Genomic DNA, 19,498 nt, shown 5'->3' with positions numbered 1-19,498 from the left:
ATGATTAACTTAAGTGCAGGTGTCTTCTTTTTCCAGACATAGCCTAATACAACAGTGGCACACGGAGACAATAAATCTACATCAGAAATAAATAAATGCATATTAATATCATTATCTATATATATATATAAAAAATGTAATATAAAAATATATAGTCTAGTGTTTGGAAGAAAAGGACTGGTATTTCATGTGCATTTAGATGTTTGTACGCTGATAGAGAATTATTGCTTAGTTTGCAGCGCCGCCGCGTGGTGATTATGTGATAGCGCACTGATTTACTGGATTAATACAAAACTATTATATCAAATAATAAGGGAATAAGGTATATGCAATGCAATAAGGGAAAGGTTCATAGGAATGATTCTGCTTCATTTAATGATCTTGATCTGTGTAAAGTGCTCTTGCCACTCCATAGGCCAATCAATATTTTTAGTACTTAGATGGGGGAAAACACCTTGAGGTGTGTGTGTGCTTATTTTTATAATTTATGAGGACACAAATTTGTATAATGACATGGGTATTACACTGGTATTACAGTGTAAACATGTTTTATGAGGACATTTCATGAGTCCTCATATTTAAAATAGCTTTAAAAACATACTAAACAATGTTTTATTAAAAATGTAAAAATGCAGAATGTTTTCTGTGATGGGTAGGTTTAGGGGTAGGGGTAGTGTATAGTGTAACATATTTCAAGCAAAATCGAAGAACGAACTTGTGTGACATCATTTAGAACAAAATTAGGCCAAAACAAAGTTTGTTTGGAATTTATTTTGGGAATTTAAAATGGCTTACCAAAGCTAACTTTCCAGAAAGTTTAGTCTAAACTTCTCATAATAACATAAAATTCTTTAATGTCATGTTTTGCCCCATTGCTGTCAAATGAACTAAAATCGAAAGCACGATAAGGCTTTAGTCCTTATCAAATCGCAAAAGACTGCAATTTAATTAAGTATGTCTGTTTACTCTGAGTGTATCAAAATCAAGTGCTCACTTTGCTCACGCACGCCATCAGCTGATCCGGTGTTTTCTCGGTTCACAGTGAATGAATGCAGTGAGTGAACTCCATCCATCTCTGCATGTGCTGTGGGTCTTGCAATTGGGGACGTAGTGGACACCAGTTTTCACATTTGTATAGTTTCCAACATTTTTGTGTGAAAATTACAGCATTTCACTAGATTTGTAATGAGAAGCGTTTGTAGACCTTTCACTCAAACGTTAGTTTACCATCTAAATAAAAGCAAGGCTTTATCTCTTCCAAGTGTAGAAATTACTATTGTATTGTATTTTCCCTACTGTAGCATTAAATAATATGCTTATGAAACATTCATTTATTTTACAGTGCATTTGTTTTACAATATGTTCTATTACTGTCATAGGAGGAATAATAATAATTTTTATTATATTCTAATTGGTAGAATGGGGGTTCAGGGATGCAAAGACCGGGCAACCATGAGAGGAACCTCTGGACAGGCCAACATGATTTCCATTAGGTATTCTCCACATCTGTGACCTGAAACAAAAACAAAAAGAAGGGTTACTGTCTAAATACATCACACACACACAGTACTACAGATTTGACTAGACAACTTGAACTTAAATCTGAATCAAAATCTTCAAAATGTAGAACCTTAAACCAGTTATAGGGAATGGCCTTGTCCAGCTGAAGCCACTGCTTTGTGTTACCTTGCAGGCAAGAGCAAATTAAATTTCAGCATTCTGTGCAGGAAGACGAGGCAGATGTCTTTGGTGTATGGGGACAGAAGCCAATGAATTGGCAGCATTCTGTGCAAAAGATGGGAGAGATGTCTGATTATTACCTTAAACTTCATACCTGCTCTCTTTGATTAAGAGTCAAATTACTGCATTATCCACATGACTGTCTTTTGTTATTTTGTTCTGTTCTGAATGATTAAGAATTACATTTAGGCCCGATTGCTGTCATAAAAATCTTACCTTGTGACAAGCCATGTTTGTTCCAGAGGTTCTTCTTGGGCATGTACAGGTTGTGTCTCCCTGGATAGTCCGTACATCAATGCGGGTTATGCATTGGTGTGTGGGGACAGGGAGTTCTGGAGCTGGGGCGGCCCATCCGGTCCTTGGGTGCTGATTTTTGCTTAATTAAATGAGTAATTAAAGTACTTGAACCAGTTGTGGAGACTGATATTTTCCAATTCAATTCTCTGGGTCAGTTTCCAGGCAAGAGCAAAGTAGTTTGCAGCAAGATGGGTGAGATGTCTGATTATTACTTTAAACTTTGTTCTAGGGATGTCAATTTACACAAATTCCCATGATCGATTGTCATTTAAATTAACAATCATTTAATCAATTAATCGTTAACCGTAATAGCCAACAGCATGACAAGGTTTTGTAAAGGAACGCCATGTTCCTCACCAAATGAATGAGAAGGGTTTTAGTTTAAATAAAGGGCTAGTATGATTGTAAAATGAGTCTATGTGATTGATCATTTAATTAAATTACTTATTTAATAATCAAATATAACGACTAATACAACGTGTCACCAACGCCGCCTCAGATGCATGCTATTCAGTGGATGCGTTCTTCCTGGAGCAACGTGCTGAAACACGACAACGAAACCCAATGAATTCACAGCGATTTATTACAATAGTGTTCTCATTATAATGTTATGTAATATAACAGTCCCGATCATAGATATTATTAGTCGTGGGTGCATTGCTGTTTGAGCTGCATGCGCTGAAGCGCTGAATAAATATTATATGAGAATAAATTCTATATGAGATATACAAAATAAACATAATATTACAGTTTTCATTACTAATGATATCTGCACAAAATGATGCGAATGCACAAGTGATCTTGAACTAAGTTACGTGATAGTCAGAATGTGTAACTCCTGTTGTGGATGCGCTCTTCACACAGCAACTAAAGCCAAATAATTCACAGCGTTTTGTTACAATATTGTGCTCTTTATAATGTTATGTAATATGTCCCAATCATAGTTATTATTAGTCGTGCAGTTTGCTGTTTGAGCTGCACAGATGATCACCAGCGCTCTTTACTACTGCGTTAATTCTTAACCAAATGCACCCTATATGAGATTAATCAGAAATATACAAAATAAACATATTATTACAAATTATATTACACAAACTTATATTCATGAAGGTGTACTTGTCACGTTTTGAGTTTGATTGTTCGTGTTTAGAGTTTCTTGATCTGTGTTTCTGTTCGTTGTTTGAGGTCTAAGCTGGTTTTCTTGTTCTGTTAATTAGTTCTGTCCTTTGCCTTTTTGTTTCCATGTGTCTGATTTGATTAGAGTTTGAGTTCAGGTGTGTCTTGTTAATTAGCTGCTCAGTTCACTGTGTATTTAAGCCCTGTGTTTAGTTCAGTTCAGTTGTCTGTTATTGTCACGTTTACCCAGTTGTTCTGTTCCTGTTTTATAGTTAAGAGTGGTTTGTTTGTAGTTCTTTTGTTAAATAAACCTTTTACTGCTGCAATTGGATCCTGTCTCTACTTACCCTGCAACCAGCGTGTAACAGTACTATCCTATCCCCTAACGTAAAATAGTCCCAAATATAACTCTGGTGCCCTCGCTTAATTTTTCCTCATGTCTGCTTTACGTGTTTCGCGGTTGAGCAGCAAGTATGCGCACGACCTTGCTTAATCGACGATTGATAAGTTTTATCGACTAAAATTTTTATAGACAATTAATCGATCTAAATTCTAAGCATGTAGAGCATTGTCTAACAATTTAAACAGGTCTGAGAGGTCAAAAGCTCTAAATAGTGAATATAAGATACACCAAGGAGAGTGAGACAAGTGTAAGACAGGGCAAGAACAATTTGTTAAAAAGATATTAATAAGTAAATAAGTGATACCTTAAGGCCATCTGTCAAGCGAATCCCCGCATAAACACTTCCAAAGCCTCCTTCACTCAGCTTCATGCTGATTTCATAGCTGCATGAACTGATGTCTGTTCAAATAAAAATAGGAGTTGATATGATCAAAGATAGACATATTGATATGAGCAAAGACATTAAATGAAATGTTTGTCTATATTGTGTTATGTTGGAGTCATGACAGTCAATTTACCAATAATCTCATAATCCTCCAATTGACTCAACTGAGGTGATACAGTGTCCTCTGTCGGTCTGACTGATGCATGGGGGATGTCGACTCTACAATCTGATGTGACAGACAGGAGCTGATGTGGTATGAGCTAGAACTTGAGGGATATCAACTCTACAGTCTGATATCACACAGACTGGAACTTGAGGGACGTCGACACAACAGTCAGCCGCATCAAAGAGTGAAGCCGATGTGGTACTGACTGGACCTTGAGGGACATCGACTCTACAGTCTGAAATGACACAGACAGGAACTTGGGGGGTGTCCGTACTACAGTCTGCCACTCCACAGACTGGAACTTGAGGGACATTGACTCTATAGTCATCCACATCATGGACTAGAACTCTATAGTCGGATGTGGCATAGACTGTAGCTTGGGGGATGTCAACACTCAAGTCAGTCGCAACACAGATTGGAGTTTGGAGGGTGTTGTCATTAAAGCCGGAGAGGACGTCAGCACAGATCTCCGATTAAATCTTGGAAGACGTCATCACTCCACTCGTACTTGACTTCAGTATGACCAGGTCCCTCTGCAATGGGGAGGACTTCAGGCTCACTGGTACTGGTGACATGCTGAGAAGTCTGATCTCAAGAGGGAAATAATATCAACCAAAAGATGGTTTTAATGAAATCCTATTAATAAAAGATTGCATAACCATATATATTATTGAATACTTATATTATAATTATAGTGTTTCCCGCATTGACAATTTTGAGGCGGCCACCTCTGTCAAATTTTGTGCCAGCTTCAGCTGTCGACAAAACTCAGACAGGCAGTCACATGCTCAGAAACCCCTTTTCTACCGACACGGTTCATTAGCGGGTTTCTGGCCTGTGTCCATTCTTGAATCGTTCCTCTCATTTCCACAGCAGAAAAGGCTGTTTCGGGCCAGAAAGATTGGTTCAACTCTGGCCCTAAAACTATAAGATCAGGGGTAGGGGGTCCCCAGGATGGGTTTGAGAACCACTGCTCTAGATCACCTGCAGTTTGAAGTAGCACACCTAATTGCTGACTCATTCCTCAATTCCCCTTGACCAGACACTTTCCCTGCGTTCCATTCGGAAGTGCTCATCCCTATGCCCTAATCCCTTCAAACTCTTTTTTTGGAATGCACTTCAGCGTCACTTCGGTTTGGAACAACCCTTTCAATATGGCGGCCATGATTGTTTTCACTCCGAAGTGCCCTTCAGAGGGCGATATATCCCGTTTGGAACGCACCGTATGATTGCACTTACTGACTGATTTGGAAGACCTCGCCAGTTAGCCCTAACTTAAATAGCAGCAGTCATGGATGCCCCTGATGTTCAGCCTAGAGATTTGGCCAGTTTTGATAGGTTTGCATTTCAAATCCAAGCTCTTGCTCTACTACTTCATCTGCCAGTATATGCCTCGCTCTTCATAGCTCTGCTGCCGCCATGTTTCCAACACCTGGCCCTGCCTTGACGCAATGATTGACAGGGCGGGGCAGGGACGTGATCGGATCGAAATGCATTTTCAAATCCACATTGAATTTTGCTACATTCATTGCGGGACATTTAATGAAAATGCAATCGCAAGTGTCTTAACTGTGAGTGTAAATGCAATTAAGAAAAATAACATTTAACCCTTTGAGCGGTACGGTCCCACATATGATATTTTTATTTCTGTGCCCCTGGGCGTACAGTCCCACATATGGGAATTTTATTTCTGTGCCCCTGGGCATACGGTCCCACATAAGGGATTTAGAACGTTCAGCGACTTCACATAACTGCCAGATTCAAACTGTGCTTTCGCGCTTTGGCTGCGAGACGGACGCGCTCAGCTCTTGTCATATATCACAGTTATGCAGTATTTTCAGCCACATAATGTTTTTTTTTTTTTTTTTTTAAGGTTTCTGACATTTAAATACGCATAAGCACCAGTAAAACAATACATTTAGAGTTTATAAAATACACACTGATGTCAGACATCAGTAGAAGCAGCAATAACAATCCATTCAAATATAATTTGCCGACTTTTATTCATAACAGACACACATAATGGGGTTAAGTAACTATAAAGTTTACTCTATTATTCTTCCAGTTCACCAGCCACTTACTTGCATATATTTTGGGAGAAATTGATGAATTCACATCCTGTAAATCCGACTGACAGGACTCTGCGAACTGCGGAGCAAACTAAGATGGCGGCGCCCATCTCGCGATAAAGATCATTAATAAAGGTTTTTAAACGACAAAACACACTCACTTACACATATTTGAGAATCGGAATATCAGATAGTTGATGACATGGTAAGCAAGTTTGTGAATATTTTAAATAAAAAAGGAAAAACAAAATAATAGCGATCCATCTGTCATTCAGTGTTATTGTGGCTGCGTTCAGTGTACACGCATGACGCATGGGTTAAATGATCGTTTTGCTACAATTTTTGCTTGAACATGTTAAACCTGTATAACCATTTCTGTAATACATTTTCATTTTGCAACTTATAAGGCATTAAAATATATGTTTAAATTATACTGTAATGTCCGAAGAACGACAGACAAGGGAGGCTTCGTTCTGAACTTTTAATCGGAACGCAGAACAACTGCAACACAAGCGCATCAGACTAACTCTGCTTACATTCATAACTCTGCTTCTCTTCCGGGCTTATTAACTTCCTGCATTAACCTTAGAACTGCAGGTGCAAAATAAAACAGCAATTTCAAAACAATTATAAAGATTTTGTGCGCTACAATATTAGGGGTGTAAGAAAATATCGATACACATGAATATCGCGATATTATGTTTGGCGATACTGTATCGATTCTCAAAAACACTTTATCGATATTTATTTATTTATTTAGATCCAAGATTCGTGGCTTTGTGTTCGGTTTAAACCACAGACTGTATAAACCCAACCGCTAGATGTCAGTGTTATCTCAGAACGTAAAGTGACGCGTAGCCGGAGAAGCGCAAGGTGCATCGCTAACGTTAGCATTAGCAAACCCAGCTCACAAGACGATGGAATTATTCCATTGTCTTTGGAATAATTCCATTGTCTTTTGAGAATCGATACAGAGCTGAAGTGTGTGTGCTCATTTTGGCTTCAACTATAAAACACCCACTAAGGAGATCGACAAGAGTCAGTTGTTTGCAAAATAGGCCATGTTAAAATCCAAAACTCGGGAAACGCATTGAATCTGAGAGCTCACTTAATATCCCGATGCTGAGAGAGGCGTTCGATAGAATATGTAGTATGTACTGCACGCTCTCCTCTCGGTAACAAAATAAACACACAACAAAAATGACAGCGGTGACAGAATTAAGAAAGCATCTGATCATAGCGATGTGAATATGTTTGCGCCAGCTCTGTTCAGCAATTCAGTGAAGTCACGTTTATTTAAATAGCACTTTATACATTAGACTGCTTTATAAAGCAAGCAGCTTTACAGTATTAAATATAAAACAAACAGATATTCAGTCATGAAATGGACTATGCACTAGTTGTTAAATAGTTTAGAAATTAAAAACTGCTATACCGTGAACTTTTAAAACATATACACCTAAAGAATCCTGCAGTCACTTTACTGTTTTCCCTTAGATTGCATAAAATAGTGATTAGTGATATAAATGCAAATGATACTGCATTGATTAAATAAAATAAAGTTGTTTGTAAGGTTTTATGCATATGGTGGTGTGTTCTTTATGACCGTTTTTTCTAAAATTACATCCTTTTTAAAAAAACAAACAAAAAAAAAAAACAAGGAATATCGCAATATATCGCCTTTCTTACAGTATCGCAATACATCACAATATATCGTATCGTAACCCCTGTATCGTATCGCCAGATTCTTGGCAATACACAGCCCTATACAATATATGTTACTGTAGGAAATAGCAAATGTGAATTGTATTATTGAATTTGAATGATCATTTTGCTCCAAACGTTGTACATATGGTATGGAAAATGTAAATTTAAATACAGAAATGCATTGCCATTTTGCATATTACATTTCAAATTGAATATTGCTACACATAAGCTTCCCTAGCTGAATAATGTTCTTCGTGTAGTTACCCTGTGCGCGGTCTTGTCTGGACTTGTGATTCTCCCATCCTGTAGACGGCAGTGTGTGATAGGAGAGACGTTTGGTACGTTAAAACCATCATCGAGGAAGAAACATAACTTTAATTTGAAAATGGCGTCTGACGTGAGCCGTGATGGTTCTGAAAATAAACGCAAACTAGACGAAGATGAAGATGAAGGTGAAGGGGAATGGGTTGGGCCTCTGCCCAATGAGGCAACACAAACAAAAAAGAAAAAAGGTAGGCTTACGTTAAATTGGCTTCTATTACTGTCCCTAAACCGAGTGAGCTGCCTACAGTAAATTACACATAGTCCTAGACAGCATTTTTTGGGCATTAAAGTCGCCTGTATTATGTCTAGATTGGCAGTTAATAAAGTTTTGAGCAACAATCTATGCTAGACAGCCGTTTCTGTAAAAGCTTGCGTGTCTTGTGTTTTCATAGCAGCTAAATGATTTCATTTTACAGTTTTGTTCACATTGAGATGTTTTATTAATGGACCATATGTCTTCTGCTGCAGTTCTTGAGTATGAAAGATTGTACCTGGACAATTTACCCTCTGCCTCCATGTATGAAAGAAGTTACATGCATAGAGATGTTATAACACACATTGTTTGCTCCAAGTAAGTTTTCTCCACCTCAGAATATTTGACTAGTAAATCATTAATATATTAGCAAGGATTTTTTTCTGCAAGCCTGGTCAGGCCAGTAGTTAAGATTTCTACTTGCATTGCCCGCATTAGTCCCACCAAAAAAAAAATGTATTAAATGATTTTGATTTTATGAATGTAAATCTACGTTTTTATATATACAATATAATTGTACATTTCTGACTTACATTGTATTTTCTTTTGTAAATTGTAAATGATTTAATGTTTATTTAAAATGATATATATCATTATTATTTTAACACACATTTTTATAGCTTGAAATTCCACTGTTATTTTAATTATACAAGAAACTCCAAAACTCAAAAAAGCCAGCTAGGTAATTTTACCTAATTAACAAGTTTTTAAAAAAAAAACAACAACAAGCAAAATGTACAACCTTTATGTAACAGAAAACCATATGTTTAAGATCACAAGCTGTAAAAATGCATTAACACAATAAAAAATAAATAAATAAATTGTATGATATAGTGCTGACCCAATATGGACAAGCGACAGAAACTGTCTCTCGCTGGCCCTGGTCAAGCGGGCTTCCTTATTGCTGAGCCCTGGAACTTATATTTAAATCAACACTCAAGTGCATTTTTTTGACATGTACTGTTTATTATTTTCTACCACTCTAGAACAGATTTTATCATAACAGCAAGTCAAGATGGGCATGTGAAATTCTGGAAGAAGAAGGAAGATGAGGGCATAGAGTTTGTCAAGCACTTCCGCAGCCATTTGGGTAGGTTTCTGTTACTACACCGATCCGGTGAGCAGCACCCTAGAAACCACTTTCAGTGCCTTTAGTCTAGCATTGTGGTAGTGTGTTTTTCTTTCAGAAAATGTATAAAAATATTATGTGTAAATAATCTGGCTGCATTTGTCTCTGGTGTGTAGGTGTGATCGAGTGTATTTCTGTGAGTGCGGAGGGTGCGCTTTTCTGCTCTGTGGGTGATGATCAGGCGATGAAAGTTTTTGATGTCGTCAACTTTGACATGATCAACATGCTCAAACTCGGGTAAAATCTTGCTCCTCTGTGTGTGCAATTTTTTTTTTTTTTGTTTGTTTGTTTTTATACTCTGGTGTTCATTTAGTCAAGTCACCTTTATTTATATGGCGCTTTATACAATACAGATTGTTTCAAAGCAGCTTTACAGTGATAACAGGAAAATGATTCAATGATGCAAACAATTTAGGCTCTACAGCAGCTTTAAAAGAAAATAGTGTCATTGTTCAGCTGAAGTCAGTTCTGTATTGATTCAGTTCTGTTGTAAAGATCATCAATTATTAAATTAGTTCATTTCATCTATAAAGCAGTTCTGCAGAAAACAGTGATGTTGTTGTCTAGCTCAGTTCAGTTCAGTTCCAATAGTGTCAGTGCAGTCAAATCAATAATATTGCTGAATATTAAGTGTCCAAAACTAAGCAATCCAGAGGCGACATTAGCAACTAAGGAACCTAAACTCCATCAGGTGATCGAATGGAGAAATAAACAATGGCTTGGGTCACACTTGTTGTCCTTGGCAGTCAAAAAACAACAACTGAAGATTAGTGTAATTATTTTTAAATTTTAAATATTTTAAATTAAGCCAGGAGTAGATCTTAATCTAGAATAGTTAATCATGGCCTAAAGAATGGCTTTTTGAAACACAGATTAAGTACAAATTACTAACACCAGGGCTGTGAAGTCCTGAACTAAAACAAACAAGATTAATTTAAAACAAACTGCTGATCTGAATTACCATGACCAAAGTTGCCTATAAAACATGAAATGAACCAGGAAAAGCTTAAAATTGTATGGAATTAAGAAGCAAATCCAAGGAAAACAATGGCAGAAGGAAAAAGACTGCAATCAAAAAACTTCACTGAACAAGAGAAAACTCTCTTAAAGCAAATAGCAAAGCAAACCTGCCAGCTAAAAGAAAGAATGCCTGGAAAACTATTTGTAATTAATTAAATGCAAATGAACACACATCTACAAGACCAATACAATAACTTAAGGTAAAAGCCATCAGCTTTATTACCTTACTGTTTTGTAAAAGCTGTGGGTTGTTACATTACAGTAGTTATTCAATACATATGTTGTGTAAGAAAAAAAAAAAAAATGCTGCTGACACCCAAAGAGAGAGGTTTAAGACTGGCGGAGGACCTTCAAATAAAGATACTGACCAATTGGATGAATTACTGGCAGGAATAATTGAGAGCCAGCAACCTTCGGAGAACATAATAGATGATGACCATGATTTCCTGGAGGAAGACAAGAGCTACTCCAGGACTAAATTGAGGCTTAAATTAAACCTATAGGAGGCAGGTTTAACTTCCGATCAATGTTGTTTGCACACCTGGAGTAGCTCTGATCTTTCTCCAGGAAATCGGCTTATTAAACTCTGGTCTACACTAAGTATAGGACTTTTTGAAACCATGACAGATAAAACCGATTTCAGTTAATCTGGTTTAAAAGGCTATTTTAGTCTCTGTTTGGGAAACTGCCCCAATATGTTGTATTTTGAGTGAATTTCATGGTACTAGACAATATTCACATCTAAATTATGCATTACTTCTATATAAAATAATGCAATTATTAGAAGAAATATTTCATATTTTATTCATTTCGATTAATACTGTTTTTTAAAAAATATAGCAAAGGTATTAAAAATCCAATGTATCAAAGGCAGATTGGGGTCTTCTGGTGGGAGTAAATCATTTGTGTGTATACATACATACATACATGCACACAGTTATTTATATATATATATATATATATATATATATATATATATATATATATATATATATATATATATATATATATATATATATATATACAGGTGCTGGTCATATAATTAGAATATCATCAAAAAGTTGATTTATTTCACTAATTCCATTCAAAAAGTGAAACTTTTATATTATATTCATTCATTACACACAGACTGATATATTTCAAATGTTTATTTCTTTTAATTTTGATGATTATTACTGACAACTAAGGAAAATCCCAAATTCAGTATCTCAGAAAATTAGAATATTGTGAAAAGGTTCAATATTGAAGACACCTGGTGCCACCCTCTAATCAGCTAATTAACTCAAAACACCTGCAAAGGCCTTTTAATGGTCTCTCAGTCTAGTTCTGTAGGCTACACAATCATGGGGAAGACTGCTGACTTGACAGTTGTCCAAAAGACGACCATTGACACCTTGCACAAGGAGGGCAAGACACAAAAGGTCATTGCAAAAGAGGTTGGCTGTTCACAGAGCTCTGTGTCCAAGCACATTAATAGAGAGGCGAAGGGAAGGAAAAGATGTGGTAGAAAAAAAGTGTACAAGCAATAGGGATAACCGCACCCTGGAGAGGATTGTGAAACAAAACCCATTCAAAAATGTGTGGGAGATTCACAAAGAGTGGACTGCAGCTGGAGTCAGTGCTTCAAGAACCACTACGCACAGACATATGCAAGACATGGGTTTCAGCTGTCGCATTCCTTGTGTCAAGCCACTCTTGAACAACAGACAGCGTCAGAAGCGTCTCGCCTGGGCTAAAGACAAAAAGGACTGGACTGCTGCTGAGTGGTCCAAAGTTATGTTCTCTGATGAAAGTAAATTTTGCATTTCCTTTGGAAATCAGGGTCCCAGAGTCTGGAGGAAGAGAGGAGAGGCACACAATCCACGTTGCTTGAGGTCCAGTGTAAAGTTTCCACAGTCAGTGATGGTTCGGGGTGCCATGTCATCTGCTGGTGTTGGTCCACTGTGTTTTCTGAGGTCCAAGGTCAACGCAGCCGTATACCAGGAAGTTTTAGAGCACTTCATGCTTCCTGCTGCTGACCAACTTTATGGAAATGCAGATTTCATTTTCCAACAGGACTTGGCACCTGCACACAGTGCCAAAGCTACCAGTACCTGGTTTAAGGACCATGGTATCCCTGTTCTTAATTGGCCAGCAAACTCGCCTGACCTTAACCCCATAGAAAATCTATGGGGTATTGTGAAGAGGAAGATGCGATATGCCAGACCCAACAATGCAGAAGAGCTGAAGGCCACTATCAGAGCAACCTGGGCTCTTATAACACCTGAGCAGTGCCACAGACTGATCGACTCCATGCCACGCCGCATTGCTGCAGCAATTCAGGCAAAAGGAGCCCCAACTAAGTATTGAGTGCTGTACATGCTCATACTTTTCATGTTCATACTTTTCAGTTGGGCAAGATTTCTAAAAATCCTTTCTTTGTATTGGTCTTAAGTAATATTCTAATTTTCTGAGATACTGAATTTGGGATTTTCCTTAGTTGTCAGTTATAATCATCATATTTCAAATGTTTATTTCTTTTAATTTTATCAGTCTGTGTGTAATGAATGAATATAATATACAAGTTTCACTTTTTGAATGGAATTAGTGAAATCAACTTTTTGATGATATTCTAATTATATGACCAGCACCTGTGTGTGTGTGTGTATATATATATATATACACACACACACATACTTTATCATTACTGATTTGTAGATCGTATCACCACAAATTTTTTCATTTCTCATTCATTTCCAAAGCTCACATGTGATTATTTTTTAAAGACCTTTAGTCTTTTAGAATTGTCCACAATTTTTTGTGTATTTATATAGCAAGTTCTACAAAAGTCACCAAGTTTCATGCTATTCTGAAGAAGTAAAAAATTCAAAACATACTTTTTTTTTTTTTTTTTTCCCAGTTAAAATTGACCAAAGGCCACCAGAAGGTTAAGAAAGTTTTTATTTATTTTTTTCAGCTTCCACCCAGGCCAGTGCGAATGGATATATAATCCAGGTGATGCCATCTCCACAGTAGCCTGCTCTGAGAAATCCACAGGCAAGATTTTTGTATACGACGGACGTGGAAGTAATCAACCCCTGCACACGTTTGAAAAGATGCACACCGCGCCACTGTCTCAGATCCGTCTGAATCCGAAATATCGCGTCATAGTGTCGGCTGATAAATCGGGAATGTTAGAATACTGGACGGGGCTCCCGAGCGAATTCAAATTTCCACGGCAAGTGGATTGGGAGTTCAAGACAGACACAGACTTGTACGAGTTTGCCAAAAGCAGAACATATCCCACCAGCCTGGTGTTCTCCCAAGATGGAAAGAAAATGGCCACCATCGCCGTTGACCGCAAAGTGAGGATTTTCCGTTTCCTCACTGGGAAGCTGATGAGGGTGTTTGACGAATCATTAACCGTAAGTTAGTGTTTTATATTTATAATAATCATATGTTCACAGATTTCAAGGGTTCACAAATGCACATTGGAAAAACTTTGAGTAAGAATTTGTCTTCTCTGTGCAATGGCAGATGTTCACGGAGCTCCAGCAGATGAGGCAGCAGTTGCCCGATATGGAGTTTGGCCGCAGAATGGCGGTGGAGCGAGAGCTGGAGAAGGTGGACGGCATCCGACTGACCAACGTCATCTTCGATGAGACTGGGCACTTTGTGCTTTATGGTACCATGCTGGGCATTAAAGTCATAAATGTGGAGACTAACAGGTAGAGAATACACAGTACACAATGAAATGCATTTCTTCTATGATGAGCATATTTGTCTTTTTTTTTTTTTTTTTTTTTTATATATATAAATTCATTTTGATATTTTTTGGGGGGAGGCATAAAGGCTACTTTGAAACTGTCAGTCCAATTCTAATTATTTGTGTATCCGATTGGAATCTGATATAAATTCTCAATGTCCATATTGTGTATCGCAACTGTTCAGATCCGATTTGTGTGTCCCGTGGCGCTCTTTTGTTTTCCGGAATATCTGAAACGGATTTCCAGTAATGCAATGTGAATACGATTTCAAACCACATGAATGTAGCTTAAAACTGATTTGTAAATTTTTTTTTTTTTTTTTTTTGCTGTTCACACTTGCTAAATATGATTAGATTCCAATCGTATATGCACAAAAATTTGATTTGGACAGTCTAAATGAGGCTTAAGTCAAATCTGTCAAGGTGGTACTGTCCTGATATCATAATGAAGAAAAAGCCTTAATTAAAATAATTTATTTAAAAGTTCTTCAAAAGAAAATCTTAAGTTATTTGGTATCTTTTTTTTTTTTTTTTTTTATAGTTTCTTAAAAAATATTTGAACAAACTGATTATTAAGAAGCTAAGCTAAGATGACAGCATTCGTCTACATTAAATCAATACATGAGCCATTCTGAAAGTGTTTTACTGTGTCTCTGTGTGAACTGTTTTTTTCTGTCAAGGTGTGTGCGGATCCTGGGCAAACTGGAGAACATTCGTGTGGTGCAGTTGAGTCTGTTTCAGGGAGTAGCCAAGGCCATGCAGGCAGCACCAACTATTGAGATGAAGGCCTCCGACAACCCAGCGCTGCAGAGCTCTGATCCAGACCCCACCATCTTCTGCACCGCCTTCAAGAAGAACCGCTTCTACATGGTGTGATTCCAAAACCCCATTGCATTTCCGATGCTATCCTGAAGCTTTGGTTTCTGTATATATTATTATAGTGATTTATTTTTAGGTTACTATAGTGATTTCTATATGTCTTACTATAGGGCTTTTCACACTTGAACTAGGGTCTTTGTAAACCCTGGGTAAACAGAATCCTGTGTTATCTTGTGCTGCGTTCATGCCATGTTGTTTTTACCATAATTACAAGATTACAACATGACATTCTTTTTTTGAGCTGTTAACGTCCTCAGACTCGGAATTATGCGTTTCTATGGCAATGTTATCAACTCCAAAATCAATCTGCTGCGGTCATGTGGTACAAGTCAGAGCTCTCGGACAATTCAGTTTACAAGCTGTAATTACAAGTTCTGTTACAAGGACACAAACACTTTTTACAAGTCGGAATCTTATAATTATGGTAATTCCAACATATGGCGTGAATGCACCTTTGCTTCATGTTTCACACTGCTCATAATTTACTCGGGGTCAAATGGTTCAAAAATGAGATTTCTGTCATTAATTACTCACCCTCGTGTTGTTCCAAACCCGTAAGACCTTCGTTCATCTTCAGAACACAAATTAAGATATTTTTGATGAAATCCAAGAGGTTTTTTTGTCCCCCATAAAATTCAACGTCCAGAAAGGTACTAAAGACATTGTTAAAATAGTCAACGTGACTACAGTGGTTCAACCTTAATGTTATGAAGCAACGAGAATACTTTTGTGCGCAAAAACAAAAATAACAATTTTATTCAAGTTTGTCTTCCCTGTCATTCTCCTACGCTGTTTACGCTCAGCACTTCCAGGTTCTACGTCAGAACGCCGGCTCAGTATTGGCCAACACTGTTCACGTGAGCAGCACGATGTATGCGTGTGATGCTGACGCAGGAGCTGGCCAATAATGAGTTCTGACGTAGAACCTGGAAGCGCTGAACGTAAACAAGAGTAGGAGAATTATAGGGGAGGGTCGAATTTGTTGAATAAAGTCGGTTTTTTTTTTTTTTTTTTTTTTTTTTTACGCACAAAAAGTATTCTCATCACTTGTGGGGTTTAGAACAACGATAACTCCGGGTTAAGTGCAGTGTGAAAAGCCCTTATGTTACTTTCGATTGGTGTCCAGAAGAATCTAGTCTCTTTAATACTGTATTTTGTTTTTGAACAGTTTACAAAGAGAGAGCCGGAGGACACCAAGAGTGCTGATTCTGACCGTGATATCTTTAATGAGAAGCCATCTAAAGAGGAAGTGATGGCAGCCACACAGGCAGAAGGGCCAAAAAGAGTGTCAGACAGTGCCATTATTCACACCACAATGGGCGACATTCACATCAAACTCTTTCCTGTGGAGTATGTTTTGTTTTTGTTTTGTTTTTTGGCATTTGACAGAAGTTTAGTCTGAGACAGTGGTATGTTTATTTATTTTTTTGCTTCTCAGGTGCCCCAAAACAGTGGAGAACTTCTGCGTCCACAGCAGGAACAGTTATTACAACGGCCACATATTCCATCGCGTCATCAAGGTATAAGCACCTGTAGAGTGTTTAGATGTGTGCCTAAGGATTTGAATGTTTGGATGTGAGTTGAATTGGTGGCTTCTTGTGTGTAGGGCTTCATGATCCAGACGGGAGATCCGACGGGCACGGGTATGGGTGGAGAAAGCATCTGGGGTGGGGAGTTTGAGGACGAGTTCCATGCCACGCTGAGGCATGACAGACCCTACACCCTCAGCATGGCCAACGCAGGACCAGGAACCAATGGGTCGCAGTTTTTCATCACTGTTGTCCCAACTGTAAGACCATCATATTATTTTTATTTTATTTATTTATTTATTTATTTATTTTCAAATTTTGGGTTGTTGACAAATAACATGGGCTTTTTTAATGAAACATAAAGATTTAGGGTATACACTACCATTTAAAAGTTTGGGGTAGGTAAAATTTTTAATGTTTTTGAAAGAAGTTTCTTATACTCACCAGGACTGCATTTATTTGATCATAAAGTAAAACTGTAATATTGTGAAATATTACTATTTAAAATAAGTTTTCTGTTTGAATACATTTTAAATTGTAATTTATTCCTGTGATCAAAGCTGAATATTCATTACTCCAGTCTTCAGTGTCACATGATCCTTCAGAAATCATTCTAATATGCTGATTTGATGAAACATTTATTATCAGTGTTAAAAACGGTTGTGCTGCTTCATATTTTTGTGGAAACCATGATAAAAAATTTCACTGAGGAATAAAAAGTTCAAAAGAACAGCATTTATTTAAAATAGAAATCTTTTGCAACATTATAAATGTCTTTAAAGTCACTTGATCAATTTAATGCATTGTTGCTTAATAAAAGTAATAACTTCTTTAAAAAAAAAAAAAACTGACCCCAATATTTTGAACGGTACATGTGTAAGAGAAAGTGTAAATTTTTAGGGGTTATTTTTGTTGTTGTTATCTTAATAGGACTCTGTATTAATACACATTTCCCAATTTTATTGATTTACATGCTCTCGATTAATTAAATTAAATTCTGATTTTGATTTGGGTGTATTTCAGTTACAATGTCAGAAACAAATACCGATACAGTCCTCAAAAAAAAAAAAAAAAAATCTATTATAACGTGTTAAATTATTGTAGAATTAAACTCCTGTGCACTTCAGCTATAATGTACTGCTGTACTTGTACACAATTTTGTTTTATGTATTTTATTAAAATATTCCATCAAGTAATGATAATTTGATGTTAATTCAGTGTTGCCATCATACTAATTCAGATGGCAACACCTAAGTTGATGAATCTTTTTAAATGATTCAGTAAAAGAACTGGTTCATAAGACTCATTTATTTATTTATTTCACGCCTACATTGGTTGCACTGTTTTTGATTCACTTAAAAAAGGTTTATAAAAGATTTGTTTGTGGAAGAATAAGACTACACTGATCAGGCTGTGTATTGCATTTAGTATGACTTCTTTTGCAGCTGAGACAGGAAATCAATAATGAAGTTGTTCAAATGAATATTAAAAGGTTAGTTCACTCAAATGAAATTTGTCATTAAGTACTCGCCCTCATCTTGTTCTACACCCATAAGACCTTCGTTCATCTTCGTAACAGAAATTAAGATATTTTTGATGAAATCTGCGAGGTATATGACTCGTCCATAGGCCGCAATTTAACCACCACTTTCAAGGTCCAGAAAGGTACTAAAGACATTGTTAAAACAGTCGACATGACTGCAGTGGTTCAACCTTAATGTTATGAAGCAACACGAATGCTTTTTGTGCGCAAAAACTAAACAAAAATAACGACTTTATTCAACAATATCTTCTCTTCGGTGTCATTCTCATATGTTGCTTACGTTCAGCGCTTCCAGTTTCTACGTCAGAATTCATTATTGGCCAGCTCCTGCGTCAACATCACACGAATGCATTGTGCTGCTCACATGTGCATGTGCACATGAGCTTTGGCCAATAATGATACGGCGTTCTGACAAAGAACCTGGAAGTGCTGAACATAAACGGCGTACGAGAATGACAGAAGAGAAGATATTGATGAATGAAGTCATTATTTTTTTGTTTGCGCATAAAGTATTCTTGTCGCTTCATAAAATTAAGGTTGAACCACTGCAGTCACATCGACTGTTTTAACAATGCCTTTAGTATCTTTCTGGACCTTCAAAATGTTGGTTGAATTGTTGTCTATGGACGAGTCATATACCTCGTGGATTTCATCAAAAATATCTTAATTTGTGTTCTGAAGATGAAGGAAGGTCTTACGAGTGTAGAACAGCATGAGAGTGAGTAATTAATGACAGGAATGTCATTTTTGGGTGAGCTAACCCTTTAAGATACTTTTTTTATTTATTTTTTTTAATATTTTTACCCAGCCCCAATTATTCAATTAAGTCAATGTAGTCAAAAAATAAATGTCACACTGCTGCCACTTCTTGAATGTCATGCCAGTTACAATGACTTTGGGAAAATCATCTCAAGTCATTCATTTTGATATGGCAGTTTGGCTAACAGTTCAATTAATTGTTTTCTCATTCTCTCTCCAATTAGCCCTGGCTGGATAATAAGCACACAGTCTTTGGGAGGACCACTAAAGGTATGGAGGTGGTCCAGCGGATCTCCAACTTAAAAGTCAACCCCAAAACCGACAAGCCATATGAAGACATCAGCATCATAAACATCACTGTCAAATAGATGTACAGTCTCAGCTGTACTCTTCTGATTTTGTAAAATAAAGTACCTTTTTTTTAATAATACTCA

At 37.0% G+C, this 19,498-nt stretch overlaps 1 protein-coding gene and 1 long non-coding RNA gene across 4 annotated transcripts; one reads left to right on the top strand and one right to left on the bottom strand.

Moving 5' to 3' along the window:
* Nucleotides 1-752: 752 nt before the first annotated feature.
* LOC127520772 (uncharacterized) lies at nucleotides 753-8,289 on the bottom strand. Of its 3 annotated transcripts, none has more exons than XR_007932204.1 (5): nucleotides 8,148-8,289; nucleotides 3,861-3,955; nucleotides 1,957-2,116; nucleotides 1,687-1,785; nucleotides 753-1,513 (listed from the first exon to the last, which is right to left on the bottom strand). It is a non-coding gene; the product is annotated as an uncharacterized LOC127520772 (long non-coding RNA). The 3 variants fall into 3 exon arrangements; XR_007932205.1 differs by lacking the exon at nucleotides 8,148-8,289 and adding an exon at nucleotides 6,189-6,282; XR_007932203.1 differs by lacking the exons at nucleotides 3,861-3,955; nucleotides 8,148-8,289 and having other exon boundaries at nucleotides 1,957-2,278.
* On the top strand, nucleotides 8,193-19,494 carry ppwd1 (peptidylprolyl isomerase domain and WD repeat containing 1). The gene is made up of 11 exons (XM_051909326.1): nucleotides 8,193-8,395; nucleotides 8,676-8,778; nucleotides 9,447-9,550; nucleotides 9,706-9,826; nucleotides 13,566-14,013; nucleotides 14,126-14,316; nucleotides 15,035-15,224; nucleotides 16,402-16,583; nucleotides 16,672-16,753; nucleotides 16,840-17,022; nucleotides 19,289-19,494. The coding sequence occupies exons 1-11, from the start codon at nucleotides 8,269-8,271 to the stop codon at nucleotides 19,430-19,432; spliced, it is 1,875 nt and encodes a 624-aa protein (XP_051765286.1). The 5' UTR covers nucleotides 8,193-8,268; the 3' UTR covers nucleotides 19,433-19,494.
* Nucleotides 19,495-19,498: the final 4 nt, after the last annotated feature.

This window comes from Ctenopharyngodon idella, chromosome 10, assembly GCF_019924925.1.
Source record: "Ctenopharyngodon idella isolate HZGC_01 chromosome 10, HZGC01, whole genome shotgun sequence".
In the NCBI taxonomy this organism is placed as follows: domain Eukaryota; kingdom Metazoa; phylum Chordata; class Actinopteri; order Cypriniformes; family Xenocyprididae; genus Ctenopharyngodon; species Ctenopharyngodon idella.
Note: the sequence above shows the minus strand (reverse complement) of the source record. Positions and strands in the feature narration are given on the sequence as shown.